The sequence below is a fragment of the Stylophora pistillata genome, chromosome 4, assembly GCF_964205215.1.
Source record: "Stylophora pistillata chromosome 4, jaStyPist1.2, whole genome shotgun sequence".
NCBI classification, from domain to species: Eukaryota; Metazoa; Cnidaria; class Anthozoa; order Scleractinia; family Pocilloporidae; genus Stylophora; species Stylophora pistillata.
In genome coordinates this window covers 38,130,446-38,143,718 of record NC_142522.1, presented here as the reverse complement: position 1 = coordinate 38,143,718, position 13,273 = coordinate 38,130,446, and the positions used below count along the sequence as shown (strand labels likewise).

The window sequence follows — 13,273 nt, the reverse complement described above, 5'->3', positions numbered from 1 at the left end:
TCTCTGACAAAAACAAACTCAACTAGATATCTGCGCATATAACTAGCTTTGAAACAGCTGACCAGTTAACTACAATATGGCGGACGATGTGCAGGAGGGCACCTCTAAAGTTCATATTTTTACTGCCCCAAATTTATGCTTTGATTGCTTTCAAAGAGGGCCAATAGAAGAACGTAAAGGTAAGTTTTCCATTTCTTTTTTCGGCCCAGTGCTAGCTAAAGATCGAAAATGTTCAAAAATCCCGCTTCCATTCTTCTTTTCTGTGATTAATTTTTCCATTGGAGTCACAATGCAAGTTTGATGGAGATGTCGTTACTGTTCTTGATATTGGAGTTGACATTTGTTTCCCCTTTACGTCTCGTAGAAGGTCACCTGAATGCTAATAATAGCTGGAAGCAGACAACTCTTAATTTGAACGAAAACTCAATCGTGGTCTGCGATCGGAAAGACTACAATCATGTCGAACTCACTGACGATAGTGACGTTAGACTTGAGTATGACCCACTGGCAATACAGGAGTCGGTTTGTTTCTACCTTGAGAGTGAATTCAAGAATTATGAAAACTTTAGCTCTTCCTCGCTCACTCAGTCATGTGGATTTGACGCAGAATTTCACATAACTGACGACGAACATGTCTCTTCAAACAGCGATGTCCTTCAGAAAGAATTCGAAGGTATACGATCTGCTAGTCAAAAGCTACTTGTCGACAACAGTGACGAAAGTTGCAACAGTTCAAGTGGAGCTATTGATCATGATAGCAGGGGTTTTAAGAAGAAGGCTGAGGAATATCAGAATCTTCATCACGCTGATAAACGTACACATCAACTAACAATGGAAGATATTTACACTCAAGAAATTTACTTTTCTTCAAGTGACAGCTGTAGCCCAGTTAAGAAACGATCCAGAATTCAAAGCGTGGTACCGATCAGCTCTCTAGGGAGTTTTAATGGCTCATTGCAAAGTGACAACATCTCTCAGGAACATGGCTCCTCTACATGTGTTTTGATGGTACCCAGAGTCAGTGAAAACCTCACTCTGCTTAGAGACTGTACCAAGGAGAATTCTATCTTAAACGTGCTCTTTGTTGTTACCCAAGTGAATGACGTGCGCGATGTTCAAATCAAATCAGGTATAAATGCCGGCAGTTTTGTCGCTCTGGCCTCGCTGGTCATCGCTGATGAATCAAAATCTCGTTTTAAGCTAACTTTATGGAAAGAGGCGTCCAGATGGACCGAGAAAATAACTCCAGGTGATTTTGCTATTGCAACTTCTATCAAGATTGGGAAATGGCGCGAAGAATATGTTGGACAAACAACTTTTAATTCAGGGTTTTACAATCTTCATCAACCCAAAGCAACTCTTTCAAAAGGTTGTTTAAAATTAGTTTCACAAGTACGGCTTGATTCCCTTGTGAGGTGGGTCAGATCAGAACATTCATACCTTCTCGCTGGGAACAACTCAAAGAAAAATGTTGAATTTACAGAAATTACTCATCTTCACGATAACACTTTAGTTCACTTCAGAGGCAAACTGATCAGTGTTCATGAGGCTTCGTCATCATCAAGTACCTATCGCTTTGATGTGCAACGGCTGACCAAGGTATCGACAGGTAAGCAGTGCTAGTCAGCAGGATATTTATGTAATATAAACTACTGTAAGTAAAAGGTACATCTCGCCAAATTCGGGTTTGTTTGTGTGTGTGATATTTTCTTGATTGTTTGTTTCCTTGTATATTTCTTTCTAACTTCACCACTTTGATGACCATTTTATTTAGGATATACGAGCTACCTTAATGAAACGTTTAATATTTTGTGGCACGATGTAATAGTCAGGCTAAACAATCGTGTGTTTATCGCGATCAAGACACATTGAACTCATTAGCCGGACTCTTGCATTGTGAGACAAACGACTAAAGCTTCATTTATCTATAAAACCACGATGACCAACAACGTTTTCTATAACAAAAAAGCTACCTCGTATATGAACCATATTAAAACAAATATGTTTTGTACTGTGTATATGATTTGTTTCCTAGTTCTATCTGACCGCCCAAGCGAGGAAGTAGAGCTGTTTTTGTGGGGAAGACAGGCCGCGTGGGAAAATCAGCTGCGAGAAGGACTCGGGCAAGTCTGGGAATTCCAGTTCCTCACGGCTAAGTTCAACAGTGACAGTGGCTGCATGACACTACATTCAACGCCTCGGTCAACAAAGTACAAACTGAATCCGAAAGACAAAAATTCCCAATGTTTCATGTCACGATTTAACGGAGGCGGCAAGGAAACAACTAAATTCGTAAACATAAGAGACCTGCTAGAGTCAAAATACACTGGCCTTGCTGAATTCAATGCGAAGATTTCATCTGTTCGTTTTAACTGTGCAAATGAGGTCATCGTTGTGAGTCACGGCCAAATCGAATCCGCAAATACTAAACTGCGCGATAAACTCGCTAAAATAGTGTATATAGGCTGCGGGTCTTGCTCGCGTGTTCTTCCGCAAGATCAGAACAGCGTTTATGGCCAGTGTTCGCATTGCATTGTCACTGATGCTAACTATGAATACACGATTGACCATTATTACAAACCGCTGATCATTTGTTTAAGTGACAGTCACTTGTCTGTCGAAGTAGAGGCATTTAACGACGTCACAACTGGTCTCTTTAGAGATTTTCCCGCCAAGACCTTATGGCAAAGAACAGCGAATGCGTCGTCACGTGATAGCAGTTATTCAGATGGTTTCCTTGAGTGCGTTGGTGCCTTGGTCAAGGGGGAAATTTACAAGTCGATTGTGGCCTGTCGTATAGAACTCGACGAAAACAGTTTTGTCGAAAACAGATATTTCACTCTTCGGGCAATCCATTCCTTGTGAGTGTTTGTACGAAATTATTGAAAGTTGTGATGCACTTGGGAATTCTTTTGCAACTCGCCTGACTCTTTTTTGTCACGCTCATGCCGCACAAAGAAGGCCTTTGACAATGAGTGAAATTCCGTTTTCGACAAATCTGTTTTTAAGATCTCTCCGTGACTTTGAGGGAAACAACTGCGTAAGGTGCATGATGCTTCACCTCTCACCGTTTACGTATCTCATGACGCAGTTTTTTGTGTTCAGGATATTTCCAATTAAATCCCTATTATCACGATTTTACCTTACTTTCAATTATTATTCAGGCAAAAAAAAAAGAAAAACAATAAAAAACAGTGATTCAGTGGATTGGAACGTTTTCAAACTTTTATTCTTAAAATGGCGCTGCGCGCCAGGTCTAAAAATAGATATGTCATCTTTGGACACCCCCGCTGGTTTAGGACAAACACTCGGAGTCTTTACAAGGGGTTGTATGCGAAACGTGTCTGAAGTAAGACTATTTTCGCTCAAAAAATGCTCTAACTTTCTAAAATGGTTGCAACTAGGCATTGCTGTTGGGGTACATGTAAAAATGACTCAAGATATCAGAAAGATTGCCAGATTCGCTTAAAGAACTGCTTGAACTGAAACGGTCGGAAAGCCTTCATACCGCTCCCAAAGCCGAAGCACTACTTGGAACTTTGTCAACGCTGGGTAAATGCGTGTTCTAGAAAGAATTTCTCAGTTGAAAGTGTTAACTACAATACTTAAATCTGTGCTGTACACTGAAATCCTTGACAAAAGCTTTTTCAAACCGCTTGTTTGGAATCGTTACATAGACGACATCTCGCTATGGAGTACAAACAAAGCAACAATAGAACGTTTCATTGAAAAAGCAAACAATCATCATCCAACAATAAAATTTGCGGCAGAAATTCCGATAAGGAAACAACCTTCCTGGACACCTACATCTATAAAGGCGAACGATTCGAAAAGGACGCAATCCTTGATGTGCGTACTCATTTTAAACAAACTGAGACATTTCAGTATACACACTATAGTTCCTGTCACCCACAAGGAGTTAAAAAAGGCTTCATAAAAGGAGAGGCTCTTAAACTTCTCAGAACAAACTCCCCTCAAACAATATTCGAGGAGAAAATTACAAATTTCAAAGCGCATTTGCTAAAGAGAGGCTACCTAGAGGCCCTTATTGACACAAGCCTCTCAGAGGTGAATTTCAAAAACAGAAAAACTAGCTCTTCAACAGAAACCGAAGGCGAACCAAAGAATCTCGCCTTTTATTACACAATACCAACCATCAATGCCAAACCTAAAGCAAATTCTCATGAGACACTGGCATTTAATAGAAATACAACCAGTACTGAGCGAACTTTACAAAATCCGCCACTCGTGTCTTAAAAAAGAGGGCGATCGCTCAAAGACATACTCGTGAGGGCCAAACTTTGAATAGCCTGTTCTAAACACGCGCTGGGGAGTCGTGTAGGCCTGTCAACCCCCTTTTTACATTGAACTGTTAGATCCTTAAGTTTCACAGGATCGACTTTACTTTTCTTTAGTATCTTCAATTGTGTGTTTGTATGGTTCTCTTGGTCTCGCTCCAACTTTGAGCCAGGAACACCGTCGTTTTGATTTGAAATACGAGCTTTAGAGGCGTTTGAACTAGAGATGGACGCATCATCGCCCATATTCATTTACCCGAGAAGCCTGTTTGTTTCTCCTAATCACTCTAGGGGGTCAAAATTTCGTGACGTCACAATCGCGCAGCGCCATTGTGCTAATTTGCTTACGTTTTTCATAAATGTTTCTTTAATAACTAATTTATTTGCTTTTGTCTTGGTTCTAAGTAACTACTGATTCATGACGCTCCATCATCTCTTTCTCGACATCCGACCTAAGATACGAAGTATCTGAGAAGTTCGTCCTTGTCATGAAAAAATAACTTCCATAAACTCTACGTTCCCGTGCGATTGATAGACAACGCAGTAGATCTTCGCTGACATCAAATGGTATCTTCTGCACAAACAACATGTTACGCTTGTTCCAGCCCAGGACCCAGCGTAGATCGCGAACACTTATCCAACATATTTGCCGCACCCATTTTCCGTGGCATTCATAGTTCGCTTCATCTTTTTCTTTGTCAAACCAGTCTATAGCACGCATAACAAACTCGGGCTGCAAGCCAATGACCCCTCCCGGAACTCCGGGGTGTTGTTGTAAAGAAGAGTAAAAGGTTTCCGGTGGACTCCTCGTATCCGACAGCCAGTCAATAAAATCGCGCGCAGTCTGGTTAAATATTATATACTCCACAAATCCTTTTGTAAGCCCGACGTGGTTTGCACCCTTAAAAAGCGTAATGTTGTAGGGTGGTGGGCTTTTCTTTCGATAAGTCTTAACGGGTTTGTATGCTTTGTGGTCCGAGCCATCCATTCGTCTTTTGAACTCATATGCATACTGTGTGCGACGTTTTAAGTCGGGATGGTGAAAGCTTTGAATGTTGTTTTTACCGTTAAGAGCCCGTAAAGCGAGAACTAGTTCTCGATTGTTATACAAAGGAAAATCCTGGCCAACAAGGTTAATCATATACTTCCAGTCTTTACCAGTATACAGCAAGTCCTCCATACAATTAAACTGCGCGTGTAAGATACTGATATGCGGATAAATGACATCGACGCTTTTCTTCGCCAATAACACATTTGGTAAGCATCGAATCAACTCCGTGACGGCTGCACAAAAAGTTGGCGTGGACTTCATGTCAATGTGAATGCAATAAAGATTTTGAGGCATGTAAATGGCTTGAAGGAGTTTCTCTAGGAGCGAGGCTGATTTGTACACGGAAATCGAGAAAGCTATTGGAAATTCAAGTTCTGACTGCGTAGGTGGAGGATGGCTAAAATATTCTTGAACGATGGAGGGGCACTCTTTAGTCCTGTATGTTTGGTAGATATTGTCATCGTCACTAATCAAGGTTGTATTGCTTAGCTCGATCGAAGGATCACTTTGGATCTTCGCCACACATTCATTCCACTCTTTATTCTAACATCATAATGAAAAAAGCAAACCAGATCTTAGTCATAGTTTTGAAGTATCTATATACTTATCATCAATCACGTATCTTTTCGTTGTTCCAGAATAGTTTGTAGAAGTTAACTCTTTTTAACTCTTTTAAACCGTCTCCCAGTTAGCTCAATGAATAGAGCGCTGGACTATTGTGCGGGAGGTCGTGGGTTCGAGCCCCGGCCGGACCAATAATCAGGGTCTTAAAATAATTGAGAAGAATATGCTGCCTTTCTATAACATCAAGAAATGGTTAGATATTCAAGTCTTTTCGGATAGGGACGAATAAATGGAGGTCCCGTCTCCTGCAGGGTTAGGGGCAGGAAACGTTAATTTCCCACGCACGAGGTTACTCTCTGATGGATGTCCTCCCCTGGGGTGGGATGGGAAGTAACAGGACCCCCGTTGTTACCAGTGTTTACTACACTGAAGGGGCTAGCTATCCTGTATAAATGTAGATGTCTACTCTACTCTACTGATAACAATCGGTATTTAAGTTAAATGCTAGTGGCTCATGAGGCAGTTCTGAAAACTGCGCTGTCATTGTCAGGTGAAGTGGCAACCAAATTTGATTCCTGCCTCTTCCGTGAAGATGACTCATCTTATTTGTGACGTGAAGGGCCTCCGGAATTAAAGGGGAGACAATTTCCTCTCGTGAATGTTTTTTTTTTTTTCACAAAAAAAAAAAAAAAAAGGAGAAACTCTACAGATAGAGGGCTAACAGTTTATATGCTGTTTAGGTCTCTTTGTATCATTCCGGGAGAAAAGGGAGTATTCAAACGGTTGTATGTACTATTTGAAATGTTCAGCAAGCAATCGTGGACGATAATCCTACCCTTGTACGTTGGATCAGCAGTGATTTAATCGGCCCAAAGTAACGAATGTAAATATAGAGGCAAGACCGATACAACGTAGATAAGTTTTAAAACGGAGCACTATATTTCGGCTGGCCAAACCAGCCTTCTTCAGGTGCAGTGCTATTTGAACCTGAATGAAAAAAAAAAAAACACTACTTTTTCTTTTTAACTCAAAGGTAGCTATTATTGTTAACTTGCAGCGGCAATCAAATTGAAGAATTAGACTGTAAGATTTTGTCTTCCTTGTAAAGAGAAACTTAGAAGAGTGGATTTTTTTCTTGACTCATTCAACTATCACATACCTTACAATTGTATCTTAGGAAACTCAAGGACGAAAGTATAACCAAACCCGCAATGAACATGAACATTCCAAGATCTTTTTATTCCTGTTCTTTTCTGCGCAGGCGCATCCATGTACACGTAACACAACCATGACGTAACTTAGTATAATGTAACACAAGTATAACAAAACAAGGTCACGATATAACAACGATCAGTAAAACATGATATTAACTCACCGATTGATTTTTCTGTTGTGAGTAACTGAATTCTTGTCGAGCCATCCAGAAGGTTAGGATCACAGATAGAACCAGGAAGGAAGACAGCATTCGAGTCTTAAATTTACGCCGTCTGATACGAAATGGAAACATAATTTCCCTTTGTAGAGAAGAATCTGTGGGAAACAAAATGGTTCAAAACAACGCGATTCACACTTTATGTCTTAATAATTATACAAACTGTTTAAATGCAAAGATCGTGATTTAGAGAAACAAAAGGAATATATGTATGAGTACTGAAGAGAAAAAAGTTGTCATAGATTTTAAATCATTCTGTACTTTTCAATAATCAACCATACCGTCTGACATTTCCCGTGCGGAATACATTAGTTTTAAGTAATGCAGCCACGGTTTTATAAAACCGTGCATTTTAAAAAACGCATCCTATATTGTACAATACGAAGATATATTGTACAATACAATACGTACCGTTTTCCTTCATTTTCCAAGCTTTTAAACTCCTACTCACGGACACAGAATCTTCGGCTGACTACGAATATTTACTCTGAAGTTCCTGGTCGTCCCCATGAAACTTAATTAATCGCTAATTGAACAAGTGTCATAGTGGTTTTCCTAACAAAGTATTTTCAAGGTGAGATTTTTAAACCCGAATGGCGAAGGAACTTCAGTCACTTGCATTTCCTGGCTTTGTCACGCTTCGTTTGAAGCGTTCCGTTCATGCAAATGTTTAAAAACCATAAGGTCACCAATAAAACAAAGACGACTCGTATACTTACTTCAATTAAACCTCTTTCTTACATGTTAGATAAATCAGATCAAACTCCGAGAATAGAATTTCATCCGGCATTATTTGAGCTATCTTCTGCGTGTTTCATACGCATCAAGAAAGGCTCATTATTCAACTAGTATCGATACTATTTAGATGTTCCGCATAACTGAGTCTATATTCTCAAAAGCTTGGTCACTATATCAGTGGGTTAGATATTATGAAAATCTGACATATTAGCTTTCTCGAGCATCTAAACAAAAACATCAGGAGGCAGGGGCGTAGCAAGTCATTTTGGCTTATAAGCCTGTTCCATACCTCGCAAGGATAGTGCGGCCGGATAAGGTATATGTCCTTGCATGCATCGAGCCAGTTTGGAGATAATTGCAGGTTTTCTATCATCCAGAAAGGTCGAGAAAATCATTCTACACCGACCCTTCAAAATCACTGCGCATGATACATTCGGACAACAATATATAAGCCACGGTGATCTACTGCTATGGGTCTTCCTCTCAGGAGCTGACTGAAAAGCTCAACCAAGACCTCCTGGCTGTGGCGAAATGGCTGAATGAACATAAGTTAACACTGAATCTGGACAAAACCAAATGCATGCTCATAGGCAGTAACAAGAAGTTACAGAGGAAAATAGCTCTAACTGTTTCAATTTTTGATCATTGTATAAACAATGTTACTTGTTTTAAATATCTTGGAATCTTAATATCGTCTGATTTTTCGTGGACAAATCATGTCGAATACATGGCAGGGAAAGTTAATCAAAGGCTTGGCCTACTTAGACGCATTAAGCATTTGTTACCGTTTAAGGCGCGCATCCTTTTTTATAAAAGCCTTGTTATGCCCTTATTCGAGTATGCTGATTTAGTTTGGGGAGACAAACATAATGTAACTTTAATGTCTAGTTTGCAAGTGCTTCAAAATAAGGCGGCTAAAATAATATTAGATCGACCACTGTATTCCTCTGCGTCTGATGCGTTAACTACACTGAAGTGGTTAACACTAGAAAAAAGGCGCTTCCAGCGCCGATGCGTTATTATATATATTCCCTTAGCTCCGGTTGGAGCATAGGCCATTAACCACTTCCGTCCTCCATCGGGTTCTGTCCTGGGCAAATCTTCCTAAAGTGGCCCAAGTGTGGCCCCAGTTTCTCATTTGGGACTCTACACCTCTTCTCCAGGAGTTCCTGGGACGACCCCTCTTTCTCTTGCCCTGAGGGTTCCAACGTAGTGCCTGCCGGGTGATGTTGTTAGCCGGTTTCCTTAGGATGTGACCTATCCATCTCCACTTTCTCTTTGAGATCTGAGTTATGATTGGTTCCTCGCCTGCTAATTCCCACAGCATCTCGTTCGTTACCCTGTCAGTCCAACTGATTTTTAAAATTCGCCTAAGGCACTTATTGACGAAGGTCTGCAATTTCTGGGACGTTTGGTTAGTTGTTCTCCACGTTTCAGAGCCATAGAGGAGGACTGCGCCGATGCGTACATGTATATAAATGTCTTAATAGTCTCACGCATCACGAACTAACATTAGTCACTCAGCAAGAACAGCATAGTTACAACACAAGAAATAAAGCAAACCTCAAAATTCCATCCGTTAAAAGAAACTGGGGCAAACAAAGAACTGGCTATCATGCTGTAAGTGATTTTAACTCGCTGGACAAAACTATACGAGCCGCTGATAATGTAAATATTTTGAAGCGTAAGATTTTTAATTCATTGATTTAAGTTTTGTATTACACATAAGATACATTAGTTTTTAGTAGCATCTTTTAGCATTTTTATTCATTGTAAATTTTTAATTTTTAATTTTCGAGGTCCTTTTTGTAAACCACTTTTTAGTGAAAAAGTTTCCTCATTAAAGATTGTCATCATCATCAAGCTAGGAGGATTTGCTCTTTTTGGTGTTGTTTCTTTCGTTTTGTTTTTAGCCAGAAAGGGTAATGTAGGAGATTGTTTACATTTGTTCAGTTTAACAAAAAGTGTCACTTTAATTGAATTCGACCGTATTGCTTGTCCACTTAACAAAAGTTAACAGCACCAACACCTTGGACTGTTATAGGAGAATAAAGCAGGAAACATTTGCTTCAAATTAGAAGAAAGTCTTCCTGATTCATTCGGTCCATTAAGGCCTGGCTAAACTAGGAAACTTTGTTGCGGAAACATTGTTGCGGAGGCAAATGTTTCCCAGTTTAGCCGCGCGGGAAACATATGTTGCTGCTTGGAAACAAAAATTGTTTTTGCCTGCAGACAAAAACATTTTTGTTTCCCGGACACAAATTTTGCGTGTTAATATAGAGGCAGACCGATACAACGTAGATAAGTTTTGGGACGGAGCACTATATTTCGGCTGGCCAAACCAGCCTTCTTCAGGTGCAATGTTGATTAGTTTCCAGTGCCGCTCGCATATTGAAAAATGTTTCATAGCAACGGCGAGCAGATAACAATTTAAATGGCTGACTGCGTAGAAATTCAAGCAGGTCACGCTCAAAGAAAGGGAAAGGGAAGGGAAAGGAATTGGAAAGATGAAGAAATTGAAATGCAAATTACGCTGTATGAGGAAAGGCCTTGTCTCTGGGACGTGGGTCATAAGGACTACATGAACAGGGACAGTAAGGAGGTGGCGTCAGTTCGCAAATCGATCTACTGATGACAGAAAATTATATCAGCCGGGAGGATTACAAGAGCAAGTGGAAAATTATCAGATCACAATTTATGAGGGAACAGGCCCTAGAAAGAAAATAGAATTCCGGTCAACAAACAAGCGATGTGTACTACATGCACCCCTCTTGGAAGTGGTACAAGATGCGGAAGTTCCTTATTATTGTGCAGAATGCTACAAAGGGCTTTGATACAATGAAAATGTGAACATCCTATGATCCCCAGACTTCCTCGAAGTCAGTTTATTCAGACACGCATACAAAGCTCATTTGTTTTCGGAAACAATGTTTCCTCGTTTAGCCACTAGGGCAGCAAAACATTTTGTTTGTTTTCCGCTAATTTAGCCATCCCGGGAAACATAATAGGAAACAATGTTCCGCAACAAAGTTTCCTAGTTTAGCCAGGCCCTTATAATAAAACACCCAATACGTTACATCAGTCTAAAAAATCCCGACCGGCTTGTGGACACAGCTGTAAAACAAATAAAATTCATCAATGGTAAGTTTTGTGTTATTATGACATAGCTACATACATATTTGCCATAAATACATACATCTTTATTAAATCAATACATACAAATTCGAAAAAGGAGTTTTAAGGTTACCCTTTCACAACGTAGGGCTTAATTATTAATTTTACTTTGGTAATTGCACCGGGCAACCAAAACTTGAAGAACATTAAAAAGGCTTAACTTTTCCTAAATATTTTATAATTTCAGCGATTGTGAATGTTTATTCGGCAGGGTTGCTTATATTGCTTTAGCGTTGTTGTGAAAAAAATAACATTTCATTCACCAGATTCGTGCGTTGTACATTTCCTTGACGCTAACGGAACACTGGAAAGGTTTGATCTTCTTAATGAAAGAAAATTTTGCTCTTATTATTATAACAAGTAGTCGATTGTTTCCTCTTAAAATCAAGGATTTAAATACCACTCGGGTTTTCAGAAGTTGCCGTCTTTGCTGCGCGACTTGGGTAGTTTCTGCAACTTCTAAAAACGCGATTGCAATTGATATCCGTAGATTTACTTGGCTTTATGCGATTAGCTTCACATATTCGATCCTGTTCAAAGTTTAAAATAGAACTATCTTCAATCTTGAGTAGATAAGGTAGAAACTTTCAAATGCTGTAATTTACTTTCTCAGAAGATTTTTAAATGTTATAACACAACCTGTGGCCGCGATATTTTGATTAATTTGACGATAAAGGGGTTTTAAATCAATTTACAAATTTGATTTGAAACCCCTAAAATTGAATCAGTTACTAGCAAGTGAAGAGCTATTTAGGAACAGGAAATGATGGCAGTTCCAGGGCCGTTACCAGACTTCAGAACAAGACGAGGCAAGTTTCGAGCGCTGAAGGCGCGAGCCACTAAGGGGGTGTGAGGGCATGCCACCCCCCCCCCCACCCCCAGAAAGTTTTGAAATTTAGAGGCTCAGAAATGCTCTTTTAAGCATTTCATGTGGCATTTTTCTTCAGAAAAGTCAATCTTGGGAAAAATTAAGACGAGGAAATTGCCTCGTCTTGCCTCATGCTAGTTACGGCCCTAAGTTCTCATAAAGGATATTTTCTGGAATAGATAGCGCTTTCTTCCTTTGATCAACACGACCTCTGTATTTTCAGGCTACGCAACTAAAGAAATTTTCAAGACCTCCTAAATGAACATGACCTCTTAATGAAGTCCTGCAATAACTCTTGATTCACTCGCGCTTTATCCAAGAAAACGGTGATGGCTCCAAAAAATCTGACAGAAGCTGAACAAATACTCCTCTCGAAAAAAGGACAAAAATCGCTAAGATCGTTGAACCAGAGCTCATAAGAACTGCATTGATAGGCGGAATGATTCCACACTCTTTTCCATTGAATTTTTTGCCATCTTTCATTCCGAACTTTCCTCGTTGTCAAAGTTACCCACAACGAAATATTGAAAGTAAGAATTCAGAGTAACCGTAAATTAAGTACCAAAATCGTATATTAAATTCTACTTCGAGCATGGTAGGATCAGAGAGGTCACGTGTCTATGCGTAACAAGATGGAGACACATCTCACTGATAGAGCAGTGATTGGACCGATCATCATCTCCTCAATGAACCAGAAGGATGCTGGAGGAACTGTTGAAGTCTTATATGTAACTACGTGACACACTATCATTGTGGGATGGTTATTACTCTAAATCTTGCAAATAACCTTCATTCTTATCTTGAACATTCCCACAATCGATAATAAAAACAGTTTAAGTCGTTGTGTGGTAAGTTATTCACTTGTAAATAGATTCCAGATCGATTTCATTACGCGCATGCGTATTAAGGTCTGTGACGCTTTCAATAAAAATTCATGAAAAAATATATTAAAACGATTCACGATGTTTGTGTCAAGTTTTGGTTTGTTTGATTGTTTTTATTTTATCTTTCTCCATCGAAAGAAAAAAGAAAAAGAAAATTCTCTTCCCACAATTTATCACACAAAAGAAATCAAAAAAAAAGAAAAGGACAAAGAGGGGGAAGAATTAAAGGAAGTTAATGAAGAAAAATACTAAAAGCAAATACAT

At 39.5% G+C, this 13,273-nt stretch overlaps 3 protein-coding genes and 1 non-coding gene across 6 annotated transcripts; 2 read left to right on the top strand and 2 right to left on the bottom strand.

The window, feature by feature from the left end:
- Positions 1–43: 43 nt before the first annotated feature.
- Positions 44–3,207, top strand: LOC111325336 (shieldin complex subunit 2). Its single transcript, XM_022929143.2, has 3 exons — positions 44–179; positions 365–1,609; positions 2,036–3,207. Exons 1-3 carry the CDS (start codon positions 77–79, stop codon positions 2,863–2,865), a joined length of 2,178 nt encoding a protein of 725 aa, XP_022784878.1. The 5' UTR covers positions 44–76; the 3' UTR covers positions 2,866–3,207.
- Positions 3,208–4,117: 910 nt separating this feature from the next.
- LOC111325319 (beta-1,3-galactosyl-O-glycosyl-glycoprotein beta-1,6-N-acetylglucosaminyltransferase 4) lies at positions 4,118–8,514 on the bottom strand. Of its 3 annotated transcripts, none has more exons than XM_022929126.2 (3): positions 8,373–8,514; positions 7,289–7,443; positions 4,118–5,892 (listed from the first exon to the last, which is right to left on the bottom strand). In XM_022929126.2, exons 1-3 carry the CDS (start codon positions 8,476–8,478, stop codon positions 4,699–4,701), a joined length of 1,455 nt encoding a protein of 484 aa, XP_022784861.2. In that variant the 5' UTR covers positions 8,479–8,514; the 3' UTR covers positions 4,118–4,698. The 3 variants fall into 3 exon arrangements, with proteins under 3 accessions (XP_022784861.2, XP_022784860.1, XP_022784859.1); XM_022929125.2 differs by lacking the exon at positions 8,373–8,514 and adding an exon at positions 8,065–8,222; XM_022929124.2 differs by lacking the exon at positions 8,373–8,514 and adding an exon at positions 7,757–8,000.
- A 3-nt stretch (positions 8,515–8,517) lies between these two features.
- On the top strand, positions 8,518–9,932 carry LOC148733620 (uncharacterized). Its single transcript, XM_088758516.1, has 2 exons — positions 8,518–9,090; positions 9,534–9,932. Exons 1-2 carry the CDS (start codon positions 8,664–8,666, stop codon positions 9,791–9,793), a joined length of 687 nt encoding a protein of 228 aa, XP_088614642.1. The 5' UTR covers positions 8,518–8,663; the 3' UTR covers positions 9,794–9,932.
- A 2,792-nt stretch (positions 9,933–12,724) lies between these two features.
- On the bottom strand, positions 12,725–12,826 carry LOC148733619 (small nucleolar RNA U13). The gene has a single exon (XR_016000900.1). It is a non-coding gene; the product is annotated as a small nucleolar RNA U13 (small nucleolar RNA).
- Positions 12,827–13,273: the final 447 nt, after the last annotated feature.

Coding starts and splice junctions, on each gene's coding strand:
- LOC111325336 (XM_022929143.2), top strand. CDS start 77: ATGGCGGACGATGTGCAGGAGGGCACCTCTAAAGTTCATATTTTTACT. Junction 180..364: donor GCCAATAGAAGAACGTAAAG/GTAAGTTTTCCA, acceptor TACGTCTCGTAG/AAGGTCACCTGAATGCTAAT. Junction 1,610..2,035: donor GCTGACCAAGGTATCGACAG/GTAAGCAGTGCT, acceptor TTTGTTTCCTAG/TTCTATCTGACCGCCCAAGC.
- LOC111325319 (XM_022929126.2), bottom strand. CDS start 8,478: ATGATTTTCTCGACCTTTCTGGATGATAGAAAACCTGCAATTATCTCC. Junction 7,444..8,372: donor GGCCGCACTATCCTTGCGAG/GTATGGAACAGG, acceptor TGTTTCCCACAG/ATTCTTCTCTACAAAGGGAA. Junction 5,893..7,288: donor CACAACAGAAAAATCAATCG/GTGAGTTAATAT, acceptor TTATGATGTTAG/AATAAAGAGTGGAATGAATG.
- LOC148733620 (XM_088758516.1), top strand. CDS start 8,664: ATGCTCATAGGCAGTAACAAGAAGTTACAGAGGAAAATAGCTCTAACT. Junction 9,091..9,533: donor AGAAAAAAGGCGCTTCCAGC/GCCGATGCGTTA, acceptor GCCATAGAGGAG/GACTGCGCCGATGCGTACAT.